The sequence below is a fragment of the Rattus rattus genome, chromosome 5, assembly GCF_011064425.1.
Source record: "Rattus rattus isolate New Zealand chromosome 5, Rrattus_CSIRO_v1, whole genome shotgun sequence".
Taxonomy (NCBI): domain Eukaryota; kingdom Metazoa; phylum Chordata; class Mammalia; order Rodentia; family Muridae; genus Rattus; species Rattus rattus.
In genome coordinates, this window is record NC_046158.1 from 153,375,830 (window position 1) to 153,402,997 (window position 27,168).

Consider the following 27,168-nt stretch of genomic DNA (forward strand, 5'->3'; position numbering starts at 1 on the left):
GGTACCAGCACAGCCAAAGAAAGTAGAAATCTTGTTGATAACATTTTCCCTTTGCAGAGAGTCTCTCTGCCTTCTAGCCCAGTTGAGCAGCTGGTACTATGGAGTCACAGCTAGGAGGGGACGCCTCACATGTCTACCCTTCTTCTGACAGCACACTTAGAATCCAGCAGCTCTGCAGTGTTGTTGACCTTGATTCCACTGCTGTCTCTCAGACCCAGGTCTTTATTTCAGTGTCTCCTCAGGCAACACTGTGTCATGTGGTAGAGGCATACTGTGGTCTGCAACATTCAACAACACTGTGACAAATGCTATCTAAAGAGTCTACTATTGGAGCTGGAGAGATGGCTCAGCGGTTAAGAGCATTGACTGCTCTTCCAGAGGTCCTGAGTTCAAATCCCAACAACCACATGGTGGCTCACAACCATCTGTAATGAGATCTGATGCCCTCTCCTGGTGTGTCTGAAAACAGCTACAGTGTGCTCATATATAACAAATAGATAAATCTTTTTAAAAATAATAAATAAAGAGTCTATTATCAGACTGGTTTCTCCCTAGTCCTAGACATGTCTCATTGGCAACATCTTTACTCTCTGGCCTTGGTAAAAAAAAAATGAATGCCCTTGAAAGATTATAAACCAGGGAAAATGGTGGGAAGAGACCGTAGGAGAGGGAGAAGGGAACACAGAGGCCTTGGATCTACCATGAGTATAAACATTAGATACCGATGTGAAGACATAGCAAGACAATAGAGTGTGCTTATTGGAGTGAATGTTTTAAAAGTGGTAAATTAATGGTTAAGAGGGCATTCCACATTAACTGAGTTATCCAGATGAAGACCCAAGAGGGCTTCATTTGTCATACACTTTCCGCACTACCCTGGTTGACCAGAAGGCTAGCCCTACATAGTCCAAGCAGAAAGTAAGATGTGGGCTTTCTCCATAGATGTGGGCTGTGAATGTCATTAGCTCCACTTCCAATCTCGAGAACTCGGTGTTCCCAGCAAAAAGAAGTAGGTGACTGGCTTTTCTCCAGCTCTTACAGCCAAGGTACAGACTATTGAGAGAATCAGTTGGGTGAAAGCAGCAGACGTTTCCACATTCTAGAACGACCAGCCAGGCCAGCCCCTCGCCAGGATGAAGTTTTCCAGATTTGTGAGCATCCTCGTGCTATTTGGCCTGCTTACAAAGGTCCAGGGACCTAGTCTAACTGACTTTCTGTTTCCCAGTAAGTATGATTTTTCTGGTGTTGTCGGAAGAAAGGGAAGTTTACTGGAAGGAAGAGACAAGGAACAACTCCTCGGGTGTGGGTCACCTTTCTGCAGCTTCTCCCCGGAGGTAGCTTGGGAGAGGAGAGAGACGCTTATAAGGTCTCTTTGTGTTACAATGTCCTCCGTGTTAATACAGGGACACGGGTCTGGGCAAACACCTTCAAAGTCCCTTTGAAGAGGTGTCTTCCTTGGGGAGGTGGAGAAGGGTTACGGTTCCAGCATTAATGGGACGAGCCTTCACCTCTCGAAAGCAGCAGACGGACCCCTTTATTGGGAGGCTCTGCAGCCAGAGTTGGTGGGTTATACAGGGTTGGTAGCCAGATGATCTTGAGCAAAACACTTAAATTCCGTGCAGCCTCTCTGAAACCTGATTTCTTTGTTTTAAACGAATTTAGGCCCTATAGCTTTGTGGTGAAGAAATGGGACAGAGTAAATCTTCCCCCGTGGCGACTGCTCTGCAGACATTAGCTAACGTTTGTGTTCCCTATCTCATGTAATCCTCGTAAGAGCTCTACGAGAGTGAGTCCTATCCACACCCCGATTTTATTCCTTTACATTTTTGAAATTTTAAACATTAAAGTATAATTTCCCCTTTCTTTCCCTCCCTCCAATTCCTTTCATGTACCTGCTCCCACTGTCTCAAAATTATGAATTTTTTCTTTAATTGTTGTTGTTATATGTATATCTGTGTGTGTCTGTGTGTCTGTGTGTGTGTGTGTGCGTGTGCCTAAATAAATAAATACAATTTGCTGTGTCTGTTTATTATTTTCTGCGTGTATTTGATTTCAGGGGTGACCATCTGGTACTGGATAAGTAATTAAATTAGGGGGCTCTTCCCCTATTTCTCCTGCTCTCAGCATCCCTTAGTCCTCTTTGTCCATAAACTTCCCTCTTTGAAACTAGTGGACATAGAATTTAAAGAATTTGCCCACGATTACATGGCTACCAGCATTCAACCCACTAAAGAATTTTCTAAGATAATATTTTTATTAATCCGTTGAAAATTTCATACAATGTATTTAGGATCGTGTTTCTCCTCCCCCAACACATATATCCCAGTAGTTAGAATTCCAAAACCAGGCTGCAGGTGGGGGGAGGAATCACTGTGCTATGTCGCCCTCTAGAGGAAAACAGGGACACAGCAAAACTAAATTGCCTAGAGCAGAGGAAACCAGTGGCTGTAGGGGTAGGGTCTGCTCCCAAGGAGGCATTCCCTGCAGGCATCTGGAGACAGTTTGAGTTGTTAGGAGATGGATGGAGTGCTCGGATATCTACTACATGATGCCAAAGTGACTGCTAAAGGTTCCACAAAGCACAGGGCAGTTCCCATGGTCAACAGGTGACTGTCTAGCCTCCATGTCACCAGTGTTGAAAAGTTCTGCTCCCGACTTGGGGATGGAGAGAAGATGGTGGAGGGGGCAGGATGTTGAAGAGGTTAGAGGTGGGTAGTGTTGGAAACAGGAGCAAAGAAAATGCTCCCTTCAGGGTGAGCAAACTTGAACATAAGCTTCCCCGACTCCCCAGACTGAAGGCCCTGAGGCTGAAAGACTGTTTCTTCCCTAGGGAGATGCCCCAGATTCAGAGAGGAGTGTGAACACAGAGAGAGGGACCTTTGTACCAGGGACAGGGACTGCCAGAAGAGAGAGAAGTGCTGTGTCTTCAGCTGCGGAAAGAAATGTCTAAACCCCCAACAAGGTAATACAAAGGGCTTCGGAGCACCACATGCCTCTACCACGCTCCTCTTCTGCTCTACTGAGGGGCGGACTCTGGGTAAGACTGCTGCATTTGGGGTCCTGCGGTTTAGATCTGTGACCGCTCCTGATGAGGTTGTGGCAGTGATGTTCTTACCCCAGCAGGTAATTATGAGCCTCAGTTTCCCCGAATAAATGTTGGGAGCATGGGTGGGATTGAGTCAGACTGTTTCTTGACTGTTTTTCATTGCCATGATTTTCTGAGTCCCCCGAGTGGCCATTGTAGAGATCTGCTTGCATTATCGGTGACAAGCAAGGTGATTTATCTCTCCAAGCTTCTGATGGCTAAGCCTCTCTGTCCGTAGGAGCTCAACTCTGTACTAGGAAACCTGCCCTAACATTCCAAACCAGAGCTGCAATCGAAACTATATTCCTGCTCTTCTGGGTTCCCAAGAGGCTGTCTGAGAGTCTCCATTCATTTAGAAATATCTGCTGAGCGTTTCTGATACCCACTTTTTTTTTTTAAAGTTCATTTTGCTCTAATAAAATATATGAGACAGGTTAATTATGAAGAAAAAAAGGTTTCTATAGATGAGTTTTGAGTCTGGGACTAAGTGTGATGAGCAGACGCCAGCGTGGACCACACAGGAGATGATGGGCGGGTGGATGGAAGAGGTCACATGATCAGCAGAAGCCAAGAGGGGCTGGGGTCCTACAATCCTGCCGGAGGATATGTTCCAGGTGATCTAGGGATCTCCCAACAGATCTCACCTCTTGAGGGCATGACAGCCTTGTGGACCAAGATTCCAAATCCTGAGCCTTGAGGGGGACACACTTTAACTAGAGACAAACCACAGTGCCTATAACAGCACCTGACGTGGTCTCTGTGGTCAGGGCCACTGAGAAAGGTCTCTCGGCAACTAAACTTAGAGCTGAGTTCAGGATCAAAGGGAGTAAAAGGGATGGAAAGGCTCACCTGGCAAGGGAATGACTCAAAAAGACCTCAGCGGGGATTCCAGGGAGACACAGAGTGAGCATGGACGCTAGTTGTCGGAAAAGGCCCTTGATGGGTTAGGACCAAACAGTGCTGGTCTGCTGGGCTAGAATGAGGACTCTCATCTTAATGCTAAGAACCATGGACTCAATGGCAAAGAAAAATCATGGTCTTTGCTATTTAGTGAGGTGGTGACATGACCAACATGTGTGATCCTCCGGAGCGTGACAATGATTGGGGGGACTGGATTTATGTTGGAGGACTTCCGGGAGAAGGGAGGTGGGAGAGTGGGTGGCAGTTAAAAGTCCTGGGGAGCATGGGACGTGACAGTGCAGCAGAGTGATAAGCAGGTGACGTGCCAGGGGTCTGATACCAGACTTCCAAAGTCTGAGTATCTGGTCCAGTCTTTAGCATCTTTTAAAAATCTTAACTGGATTAATAATTTTTCCTATGTGTCTCTACTTCTTCCCGTGATCCTAAAGGCCCTTGGAGCACCTCTTAGTCTACCTTTAACACCCCATGAAGCTCTGTCCTTTGCTAGGCATCAGAACCCCAAAATGAAACCAGACACAATCCCTGCAGGCTGGAGATTCACAATCCCAGGGACAAGGCTGGAGGCATTTTTTTTTTTTAAAGAAATAATAAATGAACGCATATGCTTCAGAAGCAAGGTGGGGAGATGCAGGCCCGACTCAGACCCGCGCGGGATACGGAACACAGTTAAGAGAGACGTCACAGAGGAACTGATTTTTTTAAAGATGTATTTATTTATTTATTATATATGAGTACACTGTAGCTGTCTTCAGACACACCAGAAGAGGGCATCAGACCTCATTACAGATGGTTGTGAGCTACTGTGTGGGATTTGAACTCAGGACCTCTGGAAGAGCAGTCGGTGCTCTTAACCACTGAGCCATCTCTCCAGCCCCAGAGGAACTGATTTTTGAGAAAGCTTTTGAAGGAAGAATAAACATCCTGCTAGCACTCGATGGTGCGTGTGGATGCGCAAAAGTATGGAGGTGCCGGGGAGCCTGCTGTGCTGAACTGAAAATCGCTACAGTGTGGGGCTTAAAGAGATTTCATGGCAAAAGAGGCCAGGGCCAGGCATAGGAGCCACACAGGGAAGGACCTTGTGAGGAAGCCGAGGTCTTATGTATGGAACGAACGACACAATTGCCTCATTTTCAGATCCATTAGATCCTCCTCCCTGGTGGATCAATGACTGATTTGGTGGGAGGTGCTAGGGATGAAGGCAGAAGGAAGAACTGGAGGCTGCCTCCATAACCTGGGTGTGAAACTCAGGCTCCCAAGAGCCTGGTGGAGAGATGAGTGTGAGGAGGGGGGAGCCACTGACGCTGTGGAGACTGACGGTCATGGAGCTTGGCCAGCTGGAGACTGTGTGGGTTTGTGAGTGTCACTCCACTAGAGGGACAGCAATGCGTTGTCTGACAGCTTTGTAGGCTAAAAGGATGAGGTTAGGGTGCCAGTGAGGCCCAGTGTGTGTGTGGGGGGAGGGGCAGGGAGGGAGAGAAGGAGAGGGAGGTTAGAGGACAACTCTGAAGACTCCAGTTCTCTTCTTCCGCCTTTACGTGGTCTCTGGGAATTGAACTCAGGTCATCGGGGTTACACAGTGTCTTTTTCTGTTGAGCCATCTCTCTGGCTCATGAGTGAGAACTTTATTATACAGCTCTGTATTAATACTGGGTAGATTGCTGGCAATCTTTGGCATTCCTTGACTTGTAGATGCATCGATCTGATCTCTGCCTTCAAGTCCACACGACATCTTCCCTGTGTGGGTATCTCAGGGAGATAGATACGCATTTACTCCTTTGTCAGAGTATCAGCCGTGTTGGATTAGAGGCTCCCACAGGCAACCACCTTAACTGACTGCATTTACAGACTGAAGATACAGCTCAAGAACAGAGTGCTTGCCTAGCAGGCCTGAGGCCCCCAGTCCATTCTTAGTACCCTAAAACCTAAAAGAGAGTGTCCCCTGTGTGTTAGATACTCAAGAGAAACAACATGTGTACTAAAGGTTTTAAGAAGCCTCTGTATCCCACCATGAAAACAGCATGGCGGAGTTCATGCTGTCATTCATGTGATGGGAACTCCTAAAACCGCTTCAGTCCAGGAAATAGGGAACCAGAGTTATGCTATAACCTTAAAGAGTCCTCTCCCATTGACATCCTTCCTCCAGCCAGGCTCCACCTCCTAACAGGTCCCACGGCCTCCAAAAATGTCACCCCCAGCTGGTGACAAGTCTTCGGAATGTAAGCCTGTGAGGGGACATTTCATGTTCAGACCATAACCATCCACAAGGATGCCCACCTCCAGGGACGCGGATATCCTCCGTAGCATCTTCCACAAGTACACGAAATGTTTCGGGTGTTGAACCACTGGAGAGGGAGGGGGAGAAAGAGTCTGCTCCAAGGGGAAGGAGAAGGGGAAGGTGGCTCTCATTATTTTGTTTCGGGTTGTGCACTCTTGAGCTCTCAACTCTGGGGTTCCTCCGCAGATATTTGCAGCCTACCAAAAGACTCTGGCTACTGCATGGCTTACTTCCCTCGCTGGTGGTATAATAAGAAAAACGGCACGTGCCAACTCTTCATCTATGGTGGTTGCCAGGGAAACAATAACAACTTCCAGTCCCAAAGTATATGCCAGAATGCCTGTGAAAAAAAAAGTGAGTCTTGGATCCACGCCTCCCGCCCCCATCCCGCAACGCCCCACCCCGCACACGCTTCACTCCGCACACGCCCCACTCCTCACACGCCTCCCCTGCCTCTGCACACTCTCCACTCCTCACACGCCCCACCCTGCACACGCCCCGCCCCCGCCCCACCTCCCCCGTACTCCCTACACCTCACTCCGCACATGCCTCCTCCCGCCCCCCCGCACACGCTGTCCCCTCACACGCCTCCCCCACCCCACCCTGCACACGCCCCACCCCGCACACACCTCCTCCTGCCTCTGCCTCCGCACACGCTCCACCCTGCACATGCCTCGCCCCCCCACCCGCGTCCCCCACCCCGCACATGCCTCCCCCCCCCCCGCACACGCCCCACCCCTCACATGACCCTTCATCCCTGTCAACCGCCTCTAACATCTTCACCAAAGCTGTCTGGGCAAGCACTGTCCGGGGAAGTATTGGTGTGGGTTGGCCTGTCCCAAGGCAGCTGTGTCTTTCTCAGACCTGACCAGGAGGGGAGACAGGACCTCCTAGAAAGTGAAGCTGGAAGATATGGGGGTGGGTAGCAAACAAGGACGGATTTAGGAGGGATGAAGGGGGATGTAGAAGGGTCCCCGAGACCAACTGCAAACCGGTCAAAGAGTGTCCAGCCCTACGTGCGCACTCCTACCAAGGAACCACCCCAAGCATAACAACTCCTTCCTTACTTTGGCCTCCAGGCCAATTCTATCCATTTCTCTTTGAGCGAGCGAACTGACTTTGTTCGACTGTTCTTTGGAGTGAGCATATACAGTGGCAAGTTCCACTACGTTTTTATGCCGAGACAGCTGCGCTTTGCTCACAATTAACTCTTTCTGCTCCCGTCGGCAAACCCCACTTTGAATCCCCTTCCACGGTAAGATGTGGAAATATAACTTCAGGTTCCAGAAATAAGCCGGGCCCAAGATGTGTGGCTATCTCTTATCTCTCTGTTCACAACAGGCAATTCCACCTGAACGGGGGACCCGCTGGAAAAATCATCAGGATTTGGCTTCTGCTCCAAGCTCTATGGACCTGCTGGATGCTCCAGGCTGGCCTCTGAGCACTCCAAGGCCTCGGGTCTTCCCAGTTACTGGATTCTAGGATGCCTCCCCGCCCACTCCGCCAGCTCCTATTCCTAACTCCTCCCCTTAGCTACCCTGCTCAGCTCCTCCGTCCAAAGCTCCCAGTTTGTTTCCATGTAGCTCTCAGCTTGGTTCAGTAAAGTATTTGACTTCGCCCTGTGTCTGTGAGACTTAAGTAGTTTGCACGTCTTCAGTCCTGGGAGAGTGGAGCCCCTGGTGACGTCAATCAAGGACGTGGGTACGGAACATCCTTGAAACCTAGAAGCCCAGGGAAATTTTTTCTCCTCCGTCTGAGGCCTGTGAGCAATGTCATGGTTTAAATGTCCCAGAGACTGACTCTGGGAGAAAGGAAAGGGGTTCAAGTGGCTTACTCCAGAAATCCCCCAGGTAAGTGATTTGCTGGTGGGGGTAGGGGTGGTGGGTAAAGTGTAGCAGGACTGTTGCTGCCACAGCTCAGCGAACTTGACTTCCACCCAGTTTCACTTGCAACAGCAAGAATGTGTTTCATGACCCCTTTTTTAAAAAAAAAAAAAAAAAAAAAAAAAACTTTTTTCTTTTTAATTGCAGTGGTTTCTGAGTTAGTTACTGCTGGGGAATTTTAACATATACCAATAAAACACGCCTCTGAATTTTCTTAATCTATTTCCAGTGACAGGAAAGCATTTCCTATCTCCCTCCCAACCCCCATCCTGGATGCCTGAGATATTAAACCTACCTCAAATGGCCCAGAATGTTTCGCATTCAAGCTGGGTAGGTTCCGAGGGACCAATAAACAGAGAGTGAAACTCTAGCATGTGGCAGGATGCTATTCAGCCACTAAAACCATGGGCCAGGCGGTGCTCTGCTGTGGATGGACATACACCAGCAGCTGGGAAGATGGCTAAGGGAATAAAGGGCTTGCCACACAGGCGTGCGTGAGGGCCTGAGTTCAAATCCCCAGAACCTATGTAAGGTCGGGCAGGGTAGCTCACATCTGTAATTACGATGCTCCTACCTTGAAAAGAACCAGAAGAATCCCCAGAAGCTTGTGCCCCTGCTAGCCTGGGGGTACAGCAGAGTTGGTGTGGGAATGGAGGTGGGCCAAAGAGACCCTGCCTCAAACAAGGTAGAAGAGGAGATCCCATATCAGGGATTCAGAGATGGTCCTCTGACTTCCACATGTGGGCCATGGAAACCTCAACACGCACAACACACACACACATACACACACACACACACACACACACACACACACTGTACTGTATAATTCCATTTGCATGAAATAGAATGTTGGGTGTGTTGGTTCAGGCCTGCAATCACACTCAGGAAGCAGAGGATTACCGGTTAAAGGCCTGCCTGGGCAAGTTAGTGAAACCCTGTGTCAATTCTTTAAAAAAAAAAAAAAAAGGGGGGTGGGGTGGGGCTAGAGATATAGCTCAGAGGTAGAGCATGTAAGTGAGACCCAGGACTGAACTCAACACCAGCAAAGAGAAAAAGACATCACATCAGGAAAATCTACAAGCTAGGAAACAGTCTCAGGGGCTGGAGAGGGTGGAGGCCAGAGAGTTCCTGCTCCTGAGACAGGGTTTGCAGCTGGAAAGAAAAATATTTCCAAACCAGTAGAAAGGACACACAATCTGGGTTGGTTTGTTGTTTTTTGTTTTGTTTGTTGTTTTTTGTTTTGTTTTGTTTTGTTGAAACAGGGCATCTCCGTGTAACAAAGCCCTGTCCTGGATTCACTTCGTAGACCAGGCTAGCCTTAAAATACCAGAGATCTGTGTGCCTCTGCCTCCTGAGTGATGACGTGTGCCACCACAACTGGCAATGACGCACAAGCTTAGGAATGCACCAAGAAAAGAAGACCTGAAAATGATCAATGTTGTCCTGGTGGGATTCTAGTACTGTGTGTCAAAGTGCACGCCATGGGACTGTCTCTTGCAATGGCAGATGAAATCCTGGGTGAATCAAGTGTATACACGTGGCTGCAGCCAGCAGTCCTTGCCTCAGTTTACCCTTGCACGGCTCACATTGTGTCCACACTGCACTCGCTCCCTCACTAATGCTTCAGGATTTAAGCTGAGGGAATATTCCAGAGCAATCAGAGAGACACTTTCAGTCCCTCCTGCAGCTCACTGAGCCATGGCTTCTCGTGGCCCCTGCTAACCTGCACTTGGAACAGAGGCTCTCAGCTTCCCTCTCTCTCCTGCCTTAGAGGTGCCATCTCCTGGCCTGATGCTCACTGGGAATGGCGGGTTCATGCCCACCTGACAGTCTCTACCCTTGGGGGTGACTTAGATGAAGTCTGGGCCAAAGACAAGAGAGGGAACATCCACAGGGAGTTGAAGGAGAAAGAGACCGAGATAGAGACATTGAAAAGGAGAAAGGGGGAGGCACAGGTTCAAATCCACAGATAATTAGCCCACAGATAATTAGAGATGAGGAGAATCAGTGGCCGGGACGGTGTGTACACAGCTCAATCAGTCCATTGCTTGCCCAGTGTAAGTGAAGCCCTGATTCCACTCGCAGCCCCACATACACTGGGTGAGGCGATGCAGACCTGTGATCCGGGTACAGAGCAGGTGGGTGTGGATGGATCAGTAACTTCTACTGTGTAGCAAGTCTGAGACCAGCCTGGGAGAGAGGAGACCCTGCCTCAAGAAAAAAACGAAGGGAGATGAGGAGAATGGGGTGAGGATGGAAAGAAGGAAAGGTGCACCAAAAGGAGGAAGGAGAGAGGAGGGTTGAAGGACAGAAACAGAGAAGCAAGATGAGAATTTGGCATGAAACTCCAAAGAGGGGACTAGAGGACAGCGGGTGGGGATCTTGGTTGTCAACTGGACACAACTGGGAAGAGGTAACCTCAGTTCAAGAGTTGCCTCCCGATTGGCCTGCGGACATGCCTATGGGGAATTTTCTGGGTTGCTAACTGATGATGGGAGTCCTAGCCTACAGTGAGCAGTGGCACCATGAAGCTGGGGGTCCTGGGTTGTATAAGGAAAGTAACCGAGCAAGCCAGAGGAAGGAAGCAGTAAGAAGCATTCGTCCAAGGTCTCTGCCTTAGACCCTGTGTCCACATCCTACCTTGGCTTCCTTCCCTGATGGGCTGGAACTGTAAATTGAAACAAACCCTTTCCTCCCCAAGTCGCTTTTAGTTACTGTTTAATCTCAGCAGCAGAAAAGAAACCTAGAAAATTTCCGATCTCTAATTTGCCCCTGGGAAGAGGAAGTTTCTGGAATTCATACAGCTTTGCTATGAGATTCTAGAAGACCTCAAGGAATTCTGCCCCTCTCCCTAGTAAGCCACAGCCCAAGAACCATCGCTCGCAGAGGCTCAGACCAGCATGGCAGATCCCTTTCCCCCACAGTTTGCACCATGGGTACAGCTTGTCCACTGATGGCCTCTGGGGAGGGAACGTAGCTGGCTCAAGTCCAGAGCTGCTTCCTGGACTGTTGGGACACAAAGCAGAGGCCAGAGCCGCAGACCAGCCCCTCCTGGTTCAATGCCTGCCAACAGGTTACAGCTTCCTAAAATGAGACACTGGGCGCTTCTGCCATTCCTGGTCCCCCTCATCTTCCTGTGGAGCATCCAGAAACCTGAGCTGACAGAGGGGTTATTTTTCAGTAAGTACTGGGTCCAGGTCTTAGCATGGAGAGAGGAAACGTGATGGGGTTAGAGAACAAACGCACACTGCAGGTGACAGTGTCTCCCTCACCTTGCCCGGGATCCTGGGTGGGGTGATGTTTGGAGTCAGGGTTTCTCCATATCCTGGAAAGATGGCCTGGCTGAACACAGGTCCTCGGTCTGTGGTGGTTGGCTCCCCACTGTTATAAAGAATTCTTCATGGAGGTGCTGGGACTAGTGCACATTAAATGGACCTTGAGGATTAAATAGCCAAAGGGATTTCCACTGAAGGACCAGCAATTCCTAGGACCACCCCATCAGCTCCAAAACCTGCCCACTGCAGCTCCCCAAAGCTTTCCTGTGTCACAGAGACCTTCCCTGTGTGCTAAAGAGCAGGAGTCCCTTAGGGTGATGGAGCATGGAGATTCTGAGCACTAGAAGGCAGCAGCAGAAAGTGGGTGCTTAGGAGGTCACGTGACAGGTGCAAATTCTGGGTCCACTCTTCAGGAGCTGTGTGACTCTGCATGAGTCCATGGAGCCTCCCCATGCGCTGGGTCCTCTGTTCTATGCGGGCAACACTGACCAGGCCCACCCATAATTGTGTACTGAGGAGTGAGGAGAGCGGCCAAATGCCCCGGAAGCACCTTCTCAGTATGAATCACTGTGCCCCGGAAGTACTTCTTCAGTATGAAGCGCTGTGCCCCGGAAGCACTTTCTCAGTATGACTCACTGTTTCCTGGAAGTACTTCCTCAGCATGAATCACTGACCAAGGCCTTTCAGATTTTGTCACATTAGTCTACAAGACAACAATGTAGGCAAACACTGAGAGCTACAAGGACCAACCAAGGACAAAACGAAACGCTCAGAACGATCCCAAAGGGGCAGGTCCCTCCGGAGAATCTTACAGGTTGTGGAGAGAGGGATAGAGAAGTTACTAGAAATTAGATGCCAGAGTCATTACGGTTGGAGATGTGGCCAGTGTTGTGAAACCCTGAGCTGCTGAGGATTGCCTTCTCCTAGTGACAGGTGAGGGACAAACAGGCTTTCTGAACTCTGCAGGGGTGCCCTGGGACTGGGAAGGAAGAACAGTATCCCCTTCAACACCTCACAGGACCACATCTCCTCCCCCTCTTCCTCCTCTTCCTCCTCCCCCTATAGGATCATGTCCGAGAGTAAGAGTGAAGTGTGAGGTTGAAGAAAGAAATGAGTGTACGAGGCACCGACAGTGTCCGGACAAGAAGAGATGCTGCTTCTTCAGCTGTGGGAAGAAGTGCATGGACCTCCGGGAAGGTACCTCTCTGGTCCTGTGACAGCTCCACCCGCCCTCCTGCTCTCACATTGTCCCGCTCCTCTCCTGAGCGACAAATCTAGTGTTTCTCAAGGATGTTCCTGGCATTGTCTACTTGATGCAAATCTTGTAGGTGCTGGACAGAGACTCGTTTTATCTGTGCTGTAAGGGTTTTCCTCTCGTTCAGCAAATGGTGGTGTTTCCTCTCTGAACCTCATTTTCCCATCTTAACATGGATGGAGGTACTGGGTCATTTGATCCATTGAGCTGATCTGTGGTGCTGCTCTGAGATGCCAAGAAGCTATGAAAGACTCATCAAACACGAATAGTGTGTCTGGCTGTAGGATACCCTGAGGCGGGTGGGGATGTAACATGGGGCAGGTGTGGGTGTAGCATGGGGCAGGTGTGGGTGTAGCATGGGGCAGGTGTGGGTGTAACATGGGGCAGGTGTGGGTGTAGCATGGGGCAGGTGTGTGTGTAACATGGGGCAGGTGTGTGTGTAGCATGGGGCAGGTGTGTGTGTAACATGGGGCAGGTGTGTGTGTAGTATCATGGGGCAGGTGTGGGTGTAGCATGGTGCAGGTGTGTGTGTATCATGGGGCAGGTGTGGGTGTAACATGGGGCAGGTGTGTGTGTATCATGGGACAGGTGTGTGTGTAACATGGGGCAGGTGTGGGTGTGTGTAACATGGGGCAGGTGTGGGTGTAGCATGGGGCAGGTATGGGTGTAACATGGGGCAGGTGTGGGTGTAGCATGGGGCAGGTGTGGGTGTAGCATGGGGCAGGTGTGTGGTGTCTCCTGGTTTGTTTGTCCAGGCCTCTGTCCTCTCTGATAACCTCTGGCCTCCTGTACTTTGTTCTCTCTGTCACATCCTTGAGTCCTACAAAAGACCATCAAAATTATCCACCCAAGTTTTACCAGTCAACAAGTATTTGGGGTGCTCATATCGCCCTGAAGGGTGCCGCCCACTCACTGTGGGCAGGAAAGCTTCTCCTGGGAGAGGCACACAGAACTTGGGAACTGAGGGTGGTTTGCACGCAGATACCAAAGCAGTAGCTTGACAGACACCCACAAGTGCTCATGGGAAGGCCCTGGGATATGGGGCCATGATCAGGCCTGGAAGTGCTGCCAAGTGGAGTAGGTGAGGCTGGATGGAGGAGGGAGCTGGGAGGGCCTTGATGCTCCCCGTGATCCAACCCCTGGCTCTGGTCTGCTTGGATTCTGGTTGTTGAATGAGGGAATCACTGGGAGACGAGGCTGATCTCAACTTTGACATTCTCCTGCCTCAGCCTCCTGCTATCTGGTATTCTAAGTGTGCACTAGCACACCTACTGGGTCACCTACATTTAACTCCCTCGCCAGCTATGTGACATCAGGAGAGCCGCTTCACCTCTCCAGGCCTCGTGTCCCAACAAGCAAGGTGGCACGTTGTGTTACCATCCTGCAGATGAGAAAACTGAGACCAAAGAGGTTCCAGTGACTGGTCACAGTTCTCACTGAACTGGGAGCACAGCTCTGAGCTAGACAAAAAGAGCAATGGACAGAAGGGGGCGGGGTTGTCCCCTAGGGACACAGGCTTCCAAGTATCTGTCTCTTATGATTTCCCCACAGACATATGCAGTCTGCCACAGGATGCTGGTCCCTGCTTGGCCTACCTTCCACGCTGGTGGTATAATGAAGATACTGGCCTCTGTACCCAATTCATCTATGGTGGTTGCCAAGGGAACCCCAACAACTTCCAATCTGAAGGTATCTGCACAGTTGTCTGCAAAAAGAAACGTAAGTGCTAAAGATCCCCCAGCAGCCATGTTCACCAATTCCAAACAGAGATTTGAGCATTGGTCCTTTCCAAGACCTGGGCAGTCCTGGGAGTGGGAACGGAAGGACCTGAGGTGGAGAGAATAGCAGGGAAGCAGTAGGCAGAGAGGACCTGGAAGTCTGAGGTGAGTCATGAGAGTGTGAAGTTAACAGGAGTAGGGAGCGCCCAGCCCAGCCCAATCCAGAGGAGGACATGAGGCCTGTTGTGGTCACCACACTGAAGCAACAGGTATGGAGTGGCAATCAGGAGACATGGTTGCATTGAGCCCAGCACCCACACTTTTTCTGGTTTCCCTCTTTGCCAGAGGATATGGAAGGGATCCCATCCCCTTCCACTGGCTGAACGATCTGTTTTCTAGGGTGACTGGAGCCGAGCGTGTCCATCCTTGTCCTTGTGTCTTGCAGAAATGTCTTCCTGGATATGACAAGGATGAGCTGGAAGAAACTCCAGGTCTTGGCTCCTAATCTGAGACTTTCTTCCCGTGAGCCCAGCACATGCTCTGGATTGGCTGCTAGCGGCCAAGTCTCAGCCACTGAGACTTTGGCTGTTCCCAAACCAGAATCTGCTTATTCCCTTCCCACAAACCCAGCTGCTCCTCAGACATCATGACCTTCGACCTTTGACCCCCTCTCAGTCTGGGACCCTATCACCTCAACTTTCAGGGTTCAAATTTATTCCTGTGTAGACTCTACTTCCTCGTAGTAAAGGATCCTGTGAGTCCTGATGTCTCAGAGTCTGAATAACTCATCTGTTGTCTGCAGGTGTTCATATCGGCTCACAGTTCTCTATGTACACAACTGTCCATTGTCCTGTGTATGCAGATGGGCACATTTCAAGGATGGACACGCTCGGCTCCAGTCACCCTAGGAAACAGATCGTTCAGCCAGTGGAAGGGGGATGGGATCCTTTCCACATCCTCTGGCAAACAGGGAAACCAGAAAAAGTGTGAGTGCTGGGCTCAATGCAACCATGTCTCCTGATTGCCACTCCATACCTGTATGCAGATGTTCACATATGTTCATATCCCTCTGTATGCATATTTGCATGTTATATAGAGGCAAGCTATAAGGATTACACACACACGCACACACAGAGAGTTAGAAATAGTATATTCATTAAAGTTTACGGTTAAAAATTAAATATCTAAAAGTCTGTCGTTATTCACATACTAATAAAGTTACACACAAAATGGAAATCTAGAAAACAATCATATTTCCATAAGTAACAGGAAAAAAAAAACGAAGTTCTTCAAATTATCCAAAAGGTAAAATATGTATGTACCAAAAGTCACGAAGTATTGATTAAGGAAATTCATAAAACAAAAACCATCTAGATGAAAAATATCCTAGGTTCATAAATAAAAAGAATTCGGGGTTGGGGACTTAGCTCAGCGGTAAAGCACTTGCCTAGCAAGGGCAAGGCCCTGGGTTCGGTCCCCAGCTCCAAAAAAAAGAAAAAAAAAAAAAAAAAGAATTCATAGCCAAAGTGTCCACACTACTTTCAACCACCTCTACATTCCACACCATAAAAACACTTCAACTGAAAAAAGGAAAAGCTTCCTAAAACTCACACAGATCCATTAAAGACTCCGAATCTCCAAAGCCACGTCTAGAAAAAAAAGAAGGAATGTGTCAGAATCACATCTCTTGACTTTAACTTGTATTCCAAAGCATAGTCAGCAAAAATAGCATCGTTTTTAGCATTGTTAACGTGAATCAGATACTGACTAAAGGACTAAGACAGAGAGCGGACTGCTATAACCACGCCCTCTCCGACTGCTAAAACCACGCCCTCTCTGGCCGTAAGAACACGCCCTCTCCAACAGCTGATACATGACCGAGTGCCAAAGGACACACAAAAGAGAGAAGCTCCACTCTTCAGTAGTTTGTACAAAGAAAATCAATAAATATCTAGGAGTAAAAGAAAAAAGCTGGTCTCCTATCTCACAAGGTGTACAAAAGACACCTTGAAAGGATTAACATCCTAGGAATGAGCTAAACGGATTCCTGGAAAGAGAGCTTGGTGATCCAAGACCACTGCAGGGTCAGGGTATATAACTAACCTAAACGTCCATCGACAGACAAACTAGGGCAGTGGCGGTGGATGGTTGGGGTGTTCCTCAGCCTTGACAAAGAAGGAAGAAACACTTGCTGAAACGAGTCAGACACGGAAAGACAAATTTTGCACACTTTCACTCCGAGTAGAATCTGGAGCAGAACTGTCACAAGTGCAACAGAGCAGAAAAATTTCCAGAGGGACGCTGGTGAACAGTTGCAAAGTTTTATTACACATAAATTCTGGAGCTCTAATATACAATAGTGTAACTATCGTTTATCCTTGAAATTTGTTTTTATCCTTGTTTTATCCTTGAAATTTGCTAAGAGGATAAATCTCACAGGTTCTCGCCAAAAGCAAAGAGTGCAAAGTGAAGGGCGTGTCGACTACTCAGGAGGTGACAGTACGGGTACATTGCAAATGCATCTTGCATTTGTGCCGTTTTCATGTAAACAGTGTTTTAATACACCTGTTTAAAAAAACAAAAAACAAAAAACAAAAAAACATTTACAGCTAAAGCCCAAATAGTTTCCAAGGAAAGGATGTTTGGTGCGAGTGTTAGAAAACGGGGCATGCTTTTAAAATAACGGACACAGGGCTAGCCGGATGGCTGGAAGCCAAGCATTTGCCACAGAATGAATGACGAGTGCAGTTCGATCCACAGGACCCATAAGGTGCCGGGTGTGGCAGCACACATCTGTATTGCAAGCACCCCTGTGGTGAGATGGGAGGGGACACAGGAGGATCACTCAGAAGCTTATGGGTCAACTGGGCTAAAGAACACGACACAGCAGAAATGGTGAGACCTTTGCTTCAGCGAGGTAGAAGAGAGAACTAATTCAGAATGCTGCCCTCTGATCCACAAGTGCACTGTGGCAGACATGAATAAACAAACTCCCTCCTCCTCTCCTTTCCCTCTCCCCTCCCCTCCCTTCCCCTCCCCTCTCCCTCTCCTCTCCCTCTCCCCTCCTCCTCCCCCTTCCCCTCTCCCTCTCCCCCTCCCCCCCCCTCTCCCCCCCCCTCTCCCTGTCCCTCTCCCCCTCCCCCTCTCTCCCCTCTCTCTCCTCTCTCAAACACACACAGTCTCTCTCACACATACACTCATACAAACATACACACACTCACATGCACTCACACCCATGTATACACTCATGCACACACACTCTCACACACTATTCATACACACACTTATACGAACACACTCTCACACATACATTTACATACACACACAGTTACCCTCACACACTCACACCCATGCACACACTCATTCACGCACACATGATCTCACACTCTTCCAGAGAATCCGAGTTCAATTCCCAGCACCCATATAGTGAGTTATAACACCTGTAACTCTGTTCCGTAGATCAACGCCTTCTTCTGGCCTTCTCGGACACTGCATATATATGGTGCACAGACATACAAGAAAAACACTCACATCTTGTTTTTAAAAAGATAGTCTGGGGGGTTGGGAATTTGCCCCACCGGTAAACCGCTTCCCTACCAAATTCAAGGCCCTGTGTTCGGTCCCCAGCTCCTAAAAAAAAAAAAAAAAAAAAAAAAGATAGTCTTTGATGTCTGACCTATTACAGAAGAGATTGGAGGAACTATTCAATCACTGACGAGGATGGGAGGAGAAGGCTGGGTCATGGTGATGCAGGGTGTGTGGTGGCCACAGCCCGGGAAACATTACTGGCTGTGTAGCCCTGGTATGTCGTCTGTGTTTGTTTCTTTGTTCTCAGCAGTGCGTGGTTGACTCTCCCAGGAAGCCTATCTCAGCTCTGTGTGTCCTTACAATCCAGAAGCTATGATGGGTTGGTATTGTGTTGAGAGGGCACATGCATGAGATTCAGAAGCCCCAAATTTAAACCTCATCCTTGCCCCTTAGCAACACCCAGGTCAGCACGGTATACACCCTAGCTGGGACAGAAGAGTGAGGAGGGATCTCCTTCTCAGGGCCTGTTTCCCATTCATAATAGGAAGGCGATTGACTAGTGATGTCAATAGTATTTCTACTTCAGAGAAAACAAGGCATTGGAGGAATGCTGCCAGATCCGATAAACACCTACCACTCAGAATCTTTACAGCCTCGATCAGGTTCGCCATACATGAGTGACTGGAACAAACTGCTCCTGCCCCTGCAGCAAGGGGAGCCTTAGAAGTGTCTGAGGTATGCTGGGTGCTGATAACATCTGCTCATGAGCTCTGCTCAGGAATGAACTTGGAGCTTTCAGGGCAGTGCACAGAGAACCTCAGGACCTCAGTGGAACTGAATGGCCTTCATCTCTTCATTATTCCCTCGTTAGATCCCAGTAGGCACCCTAGGTGGACATTCCTTGGTTCCAAGGTGCAGGACCACTTACCTTTCTCTCCTGATGTTCCCCTCGGATCTACCTCCACAATCAGAAATGCATGGGGGAGCTGGGTAATTTGGAAACAGAGCATCTGGGCTAACTTCACCACTCTTCCTTTGCTTCTGCGTGTGTATAAATGCAAACTTCTAATAAAGAATGGCCTTGTCCAAAACCACACAGCAGCATAGCAAAACGAGCTAAAACCCCGGACTGAAGAGTGGTCAGGTATTGCCAAATCCTGAACCCTTGGAAATGCAGGTGACTTTAGAACTATCTGTTGTTTTGCTTTTAATATTCAGCATGAAAGTCTCTTTCCTGGAGTTGAAGAATTCTCTACTGGAGGAGTCTTGCTTAGAGTCAAAAACCACCATTTGTGTTAGGTCTGAAAAAGCCAGACTTTTAGTCTATGTTTGTCAGGATCCAGTAAAGAACACAGAAACAACAGGGCTGGAGAGATAAAAGATAGCTCAGTTCGAATCCCTAGAATCCACATAAAGTGGAAAACATTAATACATATCTGGAATCATAGTACTCCTTGGGAGAGATGGGAAGTGGAAATGGGAGAATTCCTGGAAATTTGTAGGCCAGCTAGATTGAAACCCTGTCTCAAACAAGGTCGGAGGTCAGGACCAAAACCCAAGGTTATTCTCTCACTTCTACATGTGTGCCATGGACTGTATGCAAGAACACTTAACTTAAGAACACTCAAGTATGTGTGACACACACATACCATACACACATAGAAAATAAGCAAATAACGCAGACACGCAAAAGGTATTTTAAACACGGTGTTTATAGTTGCATGAGTGTTGGAGGGTGGGAGGAAGAAGGGGAAGTTGAGGTTTTCTTACTTCTAGGTTTGGAAGCATGGGGGTCATTAAATACTACTGGAGCTGACTCTCATGGAGGAATAGACTGTGGGATATGTATACCTGGACTCTGTCTTCTAAAATGTGTCCTGTCTGGACTCAGACCTCTGAGAATACTAATGATTTTTGGATTACTGGGTGGAAAGGTATGCTTACTTAGAGATGGTATCTAAGAAAAAACACAGGGAACCAGGTTTGAAAGATGCCAGAAAGAGCTTGTGTAGGGACATTTAACATGCAGAGTCCCATTCCCAAAACCACAGAGAAGGTGGGCTTCTTGATGAGAGAAAGTAGCTAAGTACTCAGCACATTCACTCTCCCAGCCTCCCTTGCAGCTAGAAGGAAATAAGTACCAGTACATTCACTCTTCCTGCCTCCCTTGCAGCTAGAAGGAAATAAGGTGATCAGTCAGACTATCTCAAATAGTGTTATATTTGAAATTTTTCATAAGAATCTCACTATATAGCTCAAACTGTTCTAAAATCCTCTGTGTAGCCTAGGCTGGCCTCAAACTCTTTGACACCCCCCCCAACTCAATCACTGAGTGCTGTGGTTACTGATACATGCCACCACACCCTACTCTGACATGCTCTCAGTAAGCTTTATCAAATGCAGAGCAGATCCCATTTAATTCATAACACTTATTCTTTGGCTGATTCCTGACTTTTTATATTATTTTTTTGCTCTGAAGACCCACCCTTCATTTCTGCCTTTCCTGTTAAATGTTGACTAGCTTAGGGTTCATTGTACACAATTCACTGTTTTTTTCCAAATGCACAATATCTCTTCCTTTTGCCTCTGATTTCTTCTTTATTATCTACATGAGTGTGTTACTTTATCAGGTAAAATGAACACACAATCAGTGTTGTGATACAAGGGTATGAAGACGTCAGAAGTGTGCTACCCTCAGATCTACTTGATTCATGTCTAGGGAGAGTCGCCTACTTCTCTCAACCTCCTAATCAAAATGAATGCATTCTTTAATCTAGGATGGGTGTGGTAGCCCAAACCCTTAATCCCAGCCCTCAGGAGGCAGAGACAGGTGCATCTCAGAGTTCAAGTCTACCCAGCTCTACAGATCAAGTTCCACAACAGCCAAAACTATATAGAAAGATACTGTTGAAATTAATTAATTATAAATTAATTAATAATTAAATTATAAATAAAATAATAAATGGATGGAGGGATGGGCTAGCGATGGATAAAAATGTGTAGATGGAGAAATCACTATGTAATTTTAACGACAAGCTCACTGGCAGTTAAGAGCACGCACAGCGTTTACACAGGAATATTTTGGAAGAAATAATGTTTCCATTTTCATCGGAAACAAGAGGTTATCAAAAATATTAGAATATATAATCAAATTGATTAAAGAGGAAAAGGCTGACAAATAATAATGTTGAATTCAAAAAAGACAACAGGAGCTGGAGAGATGGCTCCGTGGTTAAGAGCACATTAAAAATATTAAAAAATCTTTATATATATATATATATATATATATATATATATATATGTCTCCATCCATCCCCTCTCCCAAAACAACATTTTAAAAAATTCTAATGGGTTTCCAAGTATTCAGAGTAAATAACTAAATAGCTAGGTATAGTGGCATAGACTTTTAATCCCAGCAGTTGGAAGGCAGAGAGAACTCTGCGCATTTGAGGCCAGCATGGTCTACAGAGCAAGTTCCAGGCCAACCAAGGCCAGATTAATACCCTGCCTAAAAATAAATAAATAAAAAATAAGTAATAAAATATTTATTATTTAAACTAACCTTAAACATCAACAAAGTTTAATATAATTGTGTATTAAAATATTAATATATGACAAATAATAAAATAATAAAAAAACGAATAATAAAGCCATAGCCAGACATAGTAGCACAGACCTTTGACCACAGACTCAGGAGGCAGAGGTAGGCAGAACTTGGAGTTCCAGGCCAGCCTGGTTTATACCCTACCCAAAATATGAATAAAGACAATAACATATCAATAATATCTATTAGTATGATATATTTAGAACTCCTGAATTTCAATAACACAAAAATAAATGAAGTAAAGAGATTCACAAAAGATGTGGCTGAGAATATAATTCAGGCGGCAGACTGCAGGAGACCTGGATTTAATCGTCCATGCCATAAAATAAAGAGAATAAAAAATAGTGGAGGAAAGGAGAGGAAAAATGAGCAAAGACCCAAAAAGACATTTTCCCTAAAGTTTAGGAGCTGGAGGAGGACTGGCACAGCATTTACACAGGACCTGAGTTCAGTTTCCAGCCTTCACATTGGAGTCTCACAACCACATGTAACTCCAGGAGAACTGAGGCCTCCCCAGACACCCACATTCATGTGTACATGTCCCCCAACACACGCATACGCACAAAATTAAAAATAATAAACATTTTTTTTACAAAAGGATACACTGTTGGGTTTGGAATCTTTTTCTTTAAAAAACAAAAAGAAAGAAAGAAAAAGAAAACCAAAACAAACAGGGTTTTATATCACCAGGCTGACCTTTAACCTACAACTTAGCAGAGGATGACCTTGAACTTGTGATCCTCCTGCCCAACTACCAAGTACCAGGATTGCAAGCATAAACCACACCTCGTTTTTATACTGAGCTTTTGTTATTTCTGCTGGAATACGCTCAATCTGCCCCTTCTCCAACAGTTTCTAACTTTTAGACCAAGTGCGTGTTGTTCCCATAATTCCCTGGGAGCACCCAGGTGTGTAGACAGCTCCTGACAGTACAGTCAGCCCAGTGTAAGAGGCTTGAGAAGGTCTCTGTCGTAAATAACTGGCATGAATCAGTAGAGCTGAACAGAACAGGGACACAGCCGTGGCTCCGAGACTTGCTCTCCACATGACTATAGTCACAGTAGTTTAATCTTCTTGCTTCGTTACAAAAATGGAGTGCTTCTGTATATTTTCTGTTGCTATAACAAAATGCCTAAGACTGGATGCCTTATTTTAAAAAGAGGTTTACTTAGTTCAAAAAAATATTGGAAGGTGAAAGTCCAAGAGGAGGTGGCCCATCAGCCTGACTTTCAATGAGAACCCCACCCCACCCAACTTGGGTGCTAAGAATCCAAGTCAGGTCTTCCGCAAGAACAGCATACACTCACGGGGGCTGGAGAGATGAATCAGTGGTCAAAAGCACTAGCTGCTCTTCCAGAGGATCTAGGTTCAATTCCCAGCACCCACATGGCACCATCTGTAACTCCAGTCCTAGGGGATCCAGCCTGACTTCCATGGGTTAACCAGGCAGGCATGTGCTGCAGGAAAAACACTCATGCACATAAAAATAAAAACTTCACGACAGAACCCAAAACCGTCTATGCTGTTAACTGCTGAGCCGCCCCTTCAGCCCCACGGCTTCCTCTTTTCATTCCAACTCACTCTCAGGGGAACTAACTGGGGTCTCATGAGAACCTTAGTCTCTTTCAAGAACAGCATCTCCAGAGTACCTTGCCCTAAGTTCTATCTGCTGAAGGTTCAACCGTCTCTCTACAGTGCCGCCTTGGGGATCAAGTTTCCAAGGCGTGGACCCCTTGTTGACACACTCACACCATATCCAAATCTTCCGGGGTTCCTGTGTAAACTTCAAACTGTGTGAAGTGTGTTTTGTGTGGCGCCTGGAAGCACGTAGGCACACAGCCTGTAGTAATTGCTGTCCCGTTCCTATTCAAGGGGCTTCTATACTGAAATGGTGGTGTGTTGGCTTTGAAGGCCAGATTAGATATGTCGGGGAGGGGCAGGACTGTGCTTTGCCGGGGACTCTCTGTTCCAGGAGCAGCCAGCCCAGTGTGCAGCAGCAGTTAGGGGCGAGTGAGCAGGATTCAGGGTCAGCCCCTCCTCTTAGTCTCCTTTCTCTCTAAGTAAGACAGTCCCAGGCTGGGCCACCGCCGGCAGACACCATGCAGCTCCAGGCCTCCTTCTCCTTTTTCCTGATCCTTACCTTCTGCCAAGAGCTTTGCTCAGAACCAAGACAAGGTGGGTATGGAACGGAGGTCTCGGTGTAGAGCAGGAATCCAGTAGAGGCCCTGCAGTCAGAGTCTGGCTCTGATCTAGCTCGAGAGGGAGCCAGTTCAAGTCATCGACAGACGCGGTCAGGTATCTGCTGGGTGCCAGGCACCTTTCTAGGACCTCAGTGACAGCCACCAGGCAAAGCCTCTGCCTTTACAGTGTTTAAACTCTAATGGTGGCAGGGGGTGGGGGTAGAGAGGGGAGGGGGAGGGGGAGGGGGAGGGGGGAAGACAGGCAGATAGCATCTGTGATAGCATAGTAGACTGTGAAAGAGTGAAGGAAAAAGAAAAGGCTTTGTGGGGAAGCAGGCTTTAAAGTTTGGATTTGTGATGGACAAAGTTAAGACTATGTGGAGATCTGTAAGCTCACATTGGATATAGAGTGAATTGGCTCAGTGGACCTCTCTACAGACCCAGGCTCCTTCCTGGGCCACGGCTCTGCTTGCTGCAGCTTAAAAGGTGGCTGTGGGGAAATGAGTGTGGTGTGGTCGTGAACAGTACGATTCCCTTTACAGACAGTCAGAGCTGGGAAATCGCTCGGTGGGTAGCACTGCATGCACAAGCCCCAGGCTCCCAAGTCAGTAGCATCAGAGTTCAGAGGTTGACCCCATCGTGTGTGTGTGTGTGTGTGTGTGTGTGTGTGTGTGTGTGTGTGTGTGTGTGTGTGTGCGCACCTCTGGCGTGTTGTTTGGTCTCCCAGAATGTCAGTTTCTTCCTCTAAAAGACTGAGAGTAATGGTTGTGTCGGCTTTATTGATCAAATCTGATGTGTATACATGTGTTAGTTTAACAGTTCTCAATGGCTCCTCATGAAAGACTTTAGCCACATTTAAAACACACACACACACACACACACACACACACACACACACACACACACACACACACTGGGAGAAGGTCATCTCTATTACATACAAAAGTAAATGATTAAGTGATTTCCTCTTGGTGTTAATAGAGTCCATGAAGAGGAAAACCAAGACTGGTGGGACTCCTCCTGGGGTTAAAGAGGATGCTACTGTGACCGAGATGTCTTGGGAACATGCCAGTCTCCCCCCACACACACACGCACACCCACCCACACACACACACACACACACACACACACACACACACACACACACACAGAGAGAGAGAGAGAGAGAGAGAGAGAGAGAGGTAAATAGTAATTGAAGACAAATTCTTTGTTGAGAGTTTGCTGAGGACGCAGAGACTGGCCTGTGTTGGGGTTAGGGCTACCGGTTGGTAGGCAAGGTTTGCGTTGCTGGGCCTCATTACTTGAAAAGGAAAGGATGCTTACTGGTAGTTCACAGTCATCCACTGACTTTTGAGTTCTTGGTTGTTGTTTTTGTTTGTTCGTTTTTTGTTTTTGTTCCCTGTTTGTTGCAGTGGTGGTGGTGTTTTGTTGAGAGGGGTCTCACTGCGTAGCTCTGCCTGACCTGGCGCTCTCTATGTAGACCAGGCTGGCCCCTAACCCAGAGATCCTCCTGCCTCTGCCTCTCCTGAATGCTGGGATTAGAAGTGTGTTCCAGCACACCCAGCCTTCATGAGTTGTCTTTAAACTCTCAATTAGCCCGAAGGTGTGAATATTAGACTCCATTTTACAGTGAGGAGAGCGCAACGCAGAAGAGATAGGCCCTTTGTTCAAGGTTAGACAGCTAGCAAATGACCGAGTCAGACCTGAAACCCTGCTCTCAGATCCTAGGCTCACCCTTCCTCTGCAGTCTGTCCATCCTGGAACAGACCGTGCGGTGGGAGGCAGAAGCCTTCAGGGTCCGACTGTGGAAAATCAAACCTGAGGGGCCAAAGGAGATACAGCCCTCAGTTCCTTGTGTCACAGACAACCAACTGGAGACTTCAAGAAGTGAAGGGACCACTCCACAGTCTCGTTCGGTAGTGGGTAGCAGAGCCAGATGTGAATCCACCTGAATCGAATCCTAGGCAACAGAGTTTCGCTACTTACAGAAGCACAAACCTTGGCTTCTGTGGAGATGGACCAGGCTGGGTGGGAAGGTGTGGCTGTCACGGGTGACTTCAGCCTTGCACCTTGTTGCCATGGAAACCTCCAGTAGAGGAGAGAGTATCGAGGGGCCGGTGATGAATTTGGTCTCCCTAACCACTCTTCTTCTTCAAGTAGCCAGGAAGTCCTTACCGTCTATGTGCACACTTCCCATGGAAAAAGGCGAATGTCGCGCCATCTTCGTGAGATGGTACTATGATACCAAAACTAAGAAGTGTGACTGGTTCCACTATGGAGGCTGCAGAGGCAACGAGAACAACTTTCTGAGCAGAAACCAGTGCCAGACAGTCTGCGCAAGCACCTGACTTGTCAAGCCGTCCCAGCCCTCCACCGAGTCAAGCTCCCTAAGGGACCCCCTGAAGGCTTTTGCTTGTGAATAAAAAGTGCATTTCTCTAAATACGTTTCCCTAAGATTACGTCTACCGGAATCGAATAAATGTTGTCATCCTGTTTAAAAAGCCCTTCCTTACGGAGTGTGCATACTGAAGTACATTGGGAAAATTTAGAAGTGCCACTCACGAGGTCTTACAATGAATTACTCATTTCACCCACCTGAGGAGAAATATTTCAAAGGGAGGGGGTGAGCTGGAAGTCAAAGGGTCTACACCGAAGTTAAAAAAATATGACCCTCAATGTGAGAGATGCTTGTGTCAGGCTCCACCATAAGCAGAAACAGGAAGAAAAAGGGAGTGGACATGGGGGGGAAAACTAATTATTTTAAGACCACTTTTAATTTTAAAAATAGGGAAATTTTTTTTTACCTATTACTAAAGTCAGGGCACGTCTTTCTGTTCCATGGGAAGAGAACTGAAGAGTCTGTGGTTCCAGGGTCGTTTAGTTTGCCTTGAGCAGTGTTTATTACCCTCTGAAGGGAGAGGACGACGATGTGGAGCTGGCCCACCATTATTTCAGGGATGCATAGACACAGAGATAGGCAAGGACTTCTTTCTAAACCACAGGGTAAGGCCAGCAAGATGGCTCAGTGGGTAACACTGCTTGCCACCATTTCCTGACCACCTGACCATGATCCCTGAACACCCACATAACGAAAAAAGAGAGAGAGAGCCAATTCCTGCAAGTTGTCTCTTTTGGAACCTTGCTGGTGCTTGCTGTCTGGCTAGCCTGCCTGGCCAAGGAGATGTGGGCATTAACCTGTCTCCCACCCCACCTCCAGGCTGCACTTAGTTATTTTATACACGTACTGGGTGGGGATCAAACTCATGTCCTCTTGCTTGTACAGTGGGCACTGAGCTGACAGCCTTCTCACCAGACCCCTGGGTTGCTATGAATTACTTACTCTGAGAGCTCCGAGTAGCCAGGAAACCTCGTGAGTGTGTCTCCTAGCACTATGGCTGGCACATAGACATGCGACATACAGAGCAATGGGTCTGAGTGATTTCA

General features: G+C 47.7%; 2 protein-coding genes across 4 annotated transcripts; both read left to right on the plus strand.

The window, feature by feature from the left end:
• The first annotated feature begins 1,074 nt into the window (after window positions 1-1,074).
• Window positions 1,075-15,593, plus strand: LOC116902355 (eppin). 3 transcript variants are annotated; one of them, XM_032904841.1, is made up of 6 exons: window positions 1,134-1,224; window positions 2,831-2,962; window positions 6,468-6,635; window positions 12,505-12,636; window positions 14,246-14,413; window positions 14,858-15,593. In XM_032904841.1, the coding sequence occupies exons 1-6, from the start codon at window positions 1,134-1,136 to the stop codon at window positions 14,875-14,877; spliced, it is 711 nt and encodes a 236-aa protein (XP_032760732.1). In that variant the 3' UTR covers window positions 14,878-15,593. The 3 variants fall into 3 exon arrangements, with proteins under 3 accessions (XP_032760733.1, XP_032760732.1, XP_032760734.1); XM_032904842.1 differs by lacking the exons at window positions 12,505-12,636; window positions 14,246-14,413; window positions 14,858-15,593 and adding an exon at window positions 7,623-7,903 and having other exon boundaries at window positions 1,075-1,224; XM_032904843.1 differs by lacking the exons at window positions 1,134-1,224; window positions 2,831-2,962; window positions 6,468-6,635 and adding an exon at window positions 11,224-11,344.
• An 8,050-nt stretch (window positions 15,594-23,643) lies between these two features.
• Window positions 23,644-26,224, plus strand: Spint3 (serine peptidase inhibitor, Kunitz type 3). The gene is made up of 2 exons (XM_032904845.1): window positions 23,644-23,719; window positions 25,882-26,224. The coding sequence occupies exons 1-2, from the start codon at window positions 23,644-23,646 to the stop codon at window positions 26,070-26,072; spliced, it is 267 nt and encodes an 88-aa protein (XP_032760736.1). The 3' UTR covers window positions 26,073-26,224.
• Window positions 26,225-27,168: the final 944 nt, after the last annotated feature.

Excerpts from the sequence above, each read along its gene's own strand:
- LOC116902355 (XM_032904841.1), top strand. The coding sequence starts at position 1,134 with ATGAAGTTTTCCAGATTTGTGAGCATCCTCGTGCTATTTGGCCTGCTT. Across the intron at positions 2,963-6,467 it reads ATGTCTAAACCCCCAACAAG|ATATTTGCAGCCTACCAAAA; the intron begins GTAATACAAAGG and ends GTTCCTCCGCAG. Across the intron at positions 6,636-12,504 it reads GAATGCCTGTGAAAAAAAAA|GATCATGTCCGAGAGTAAGA; the intron begins GTGAGTCTTGGA and ends CTCCCCCTATAG.
- Spint3 (XM_032904845.1), top strand. The coding sequence starts at position 23,644 with ATGCAGCTCCAGGCCTCCTTCTCCTTTTTCCTGATCCTTACCTTCTGC. Across the intron at positions 23,720-25,881 it reads TTGCTCAGAACCAAGACAAG|TAGCCAGGAAGTCCTTACCG; the intron begins GTGGGTATGGAA and ends TTCTTCTTCAAG.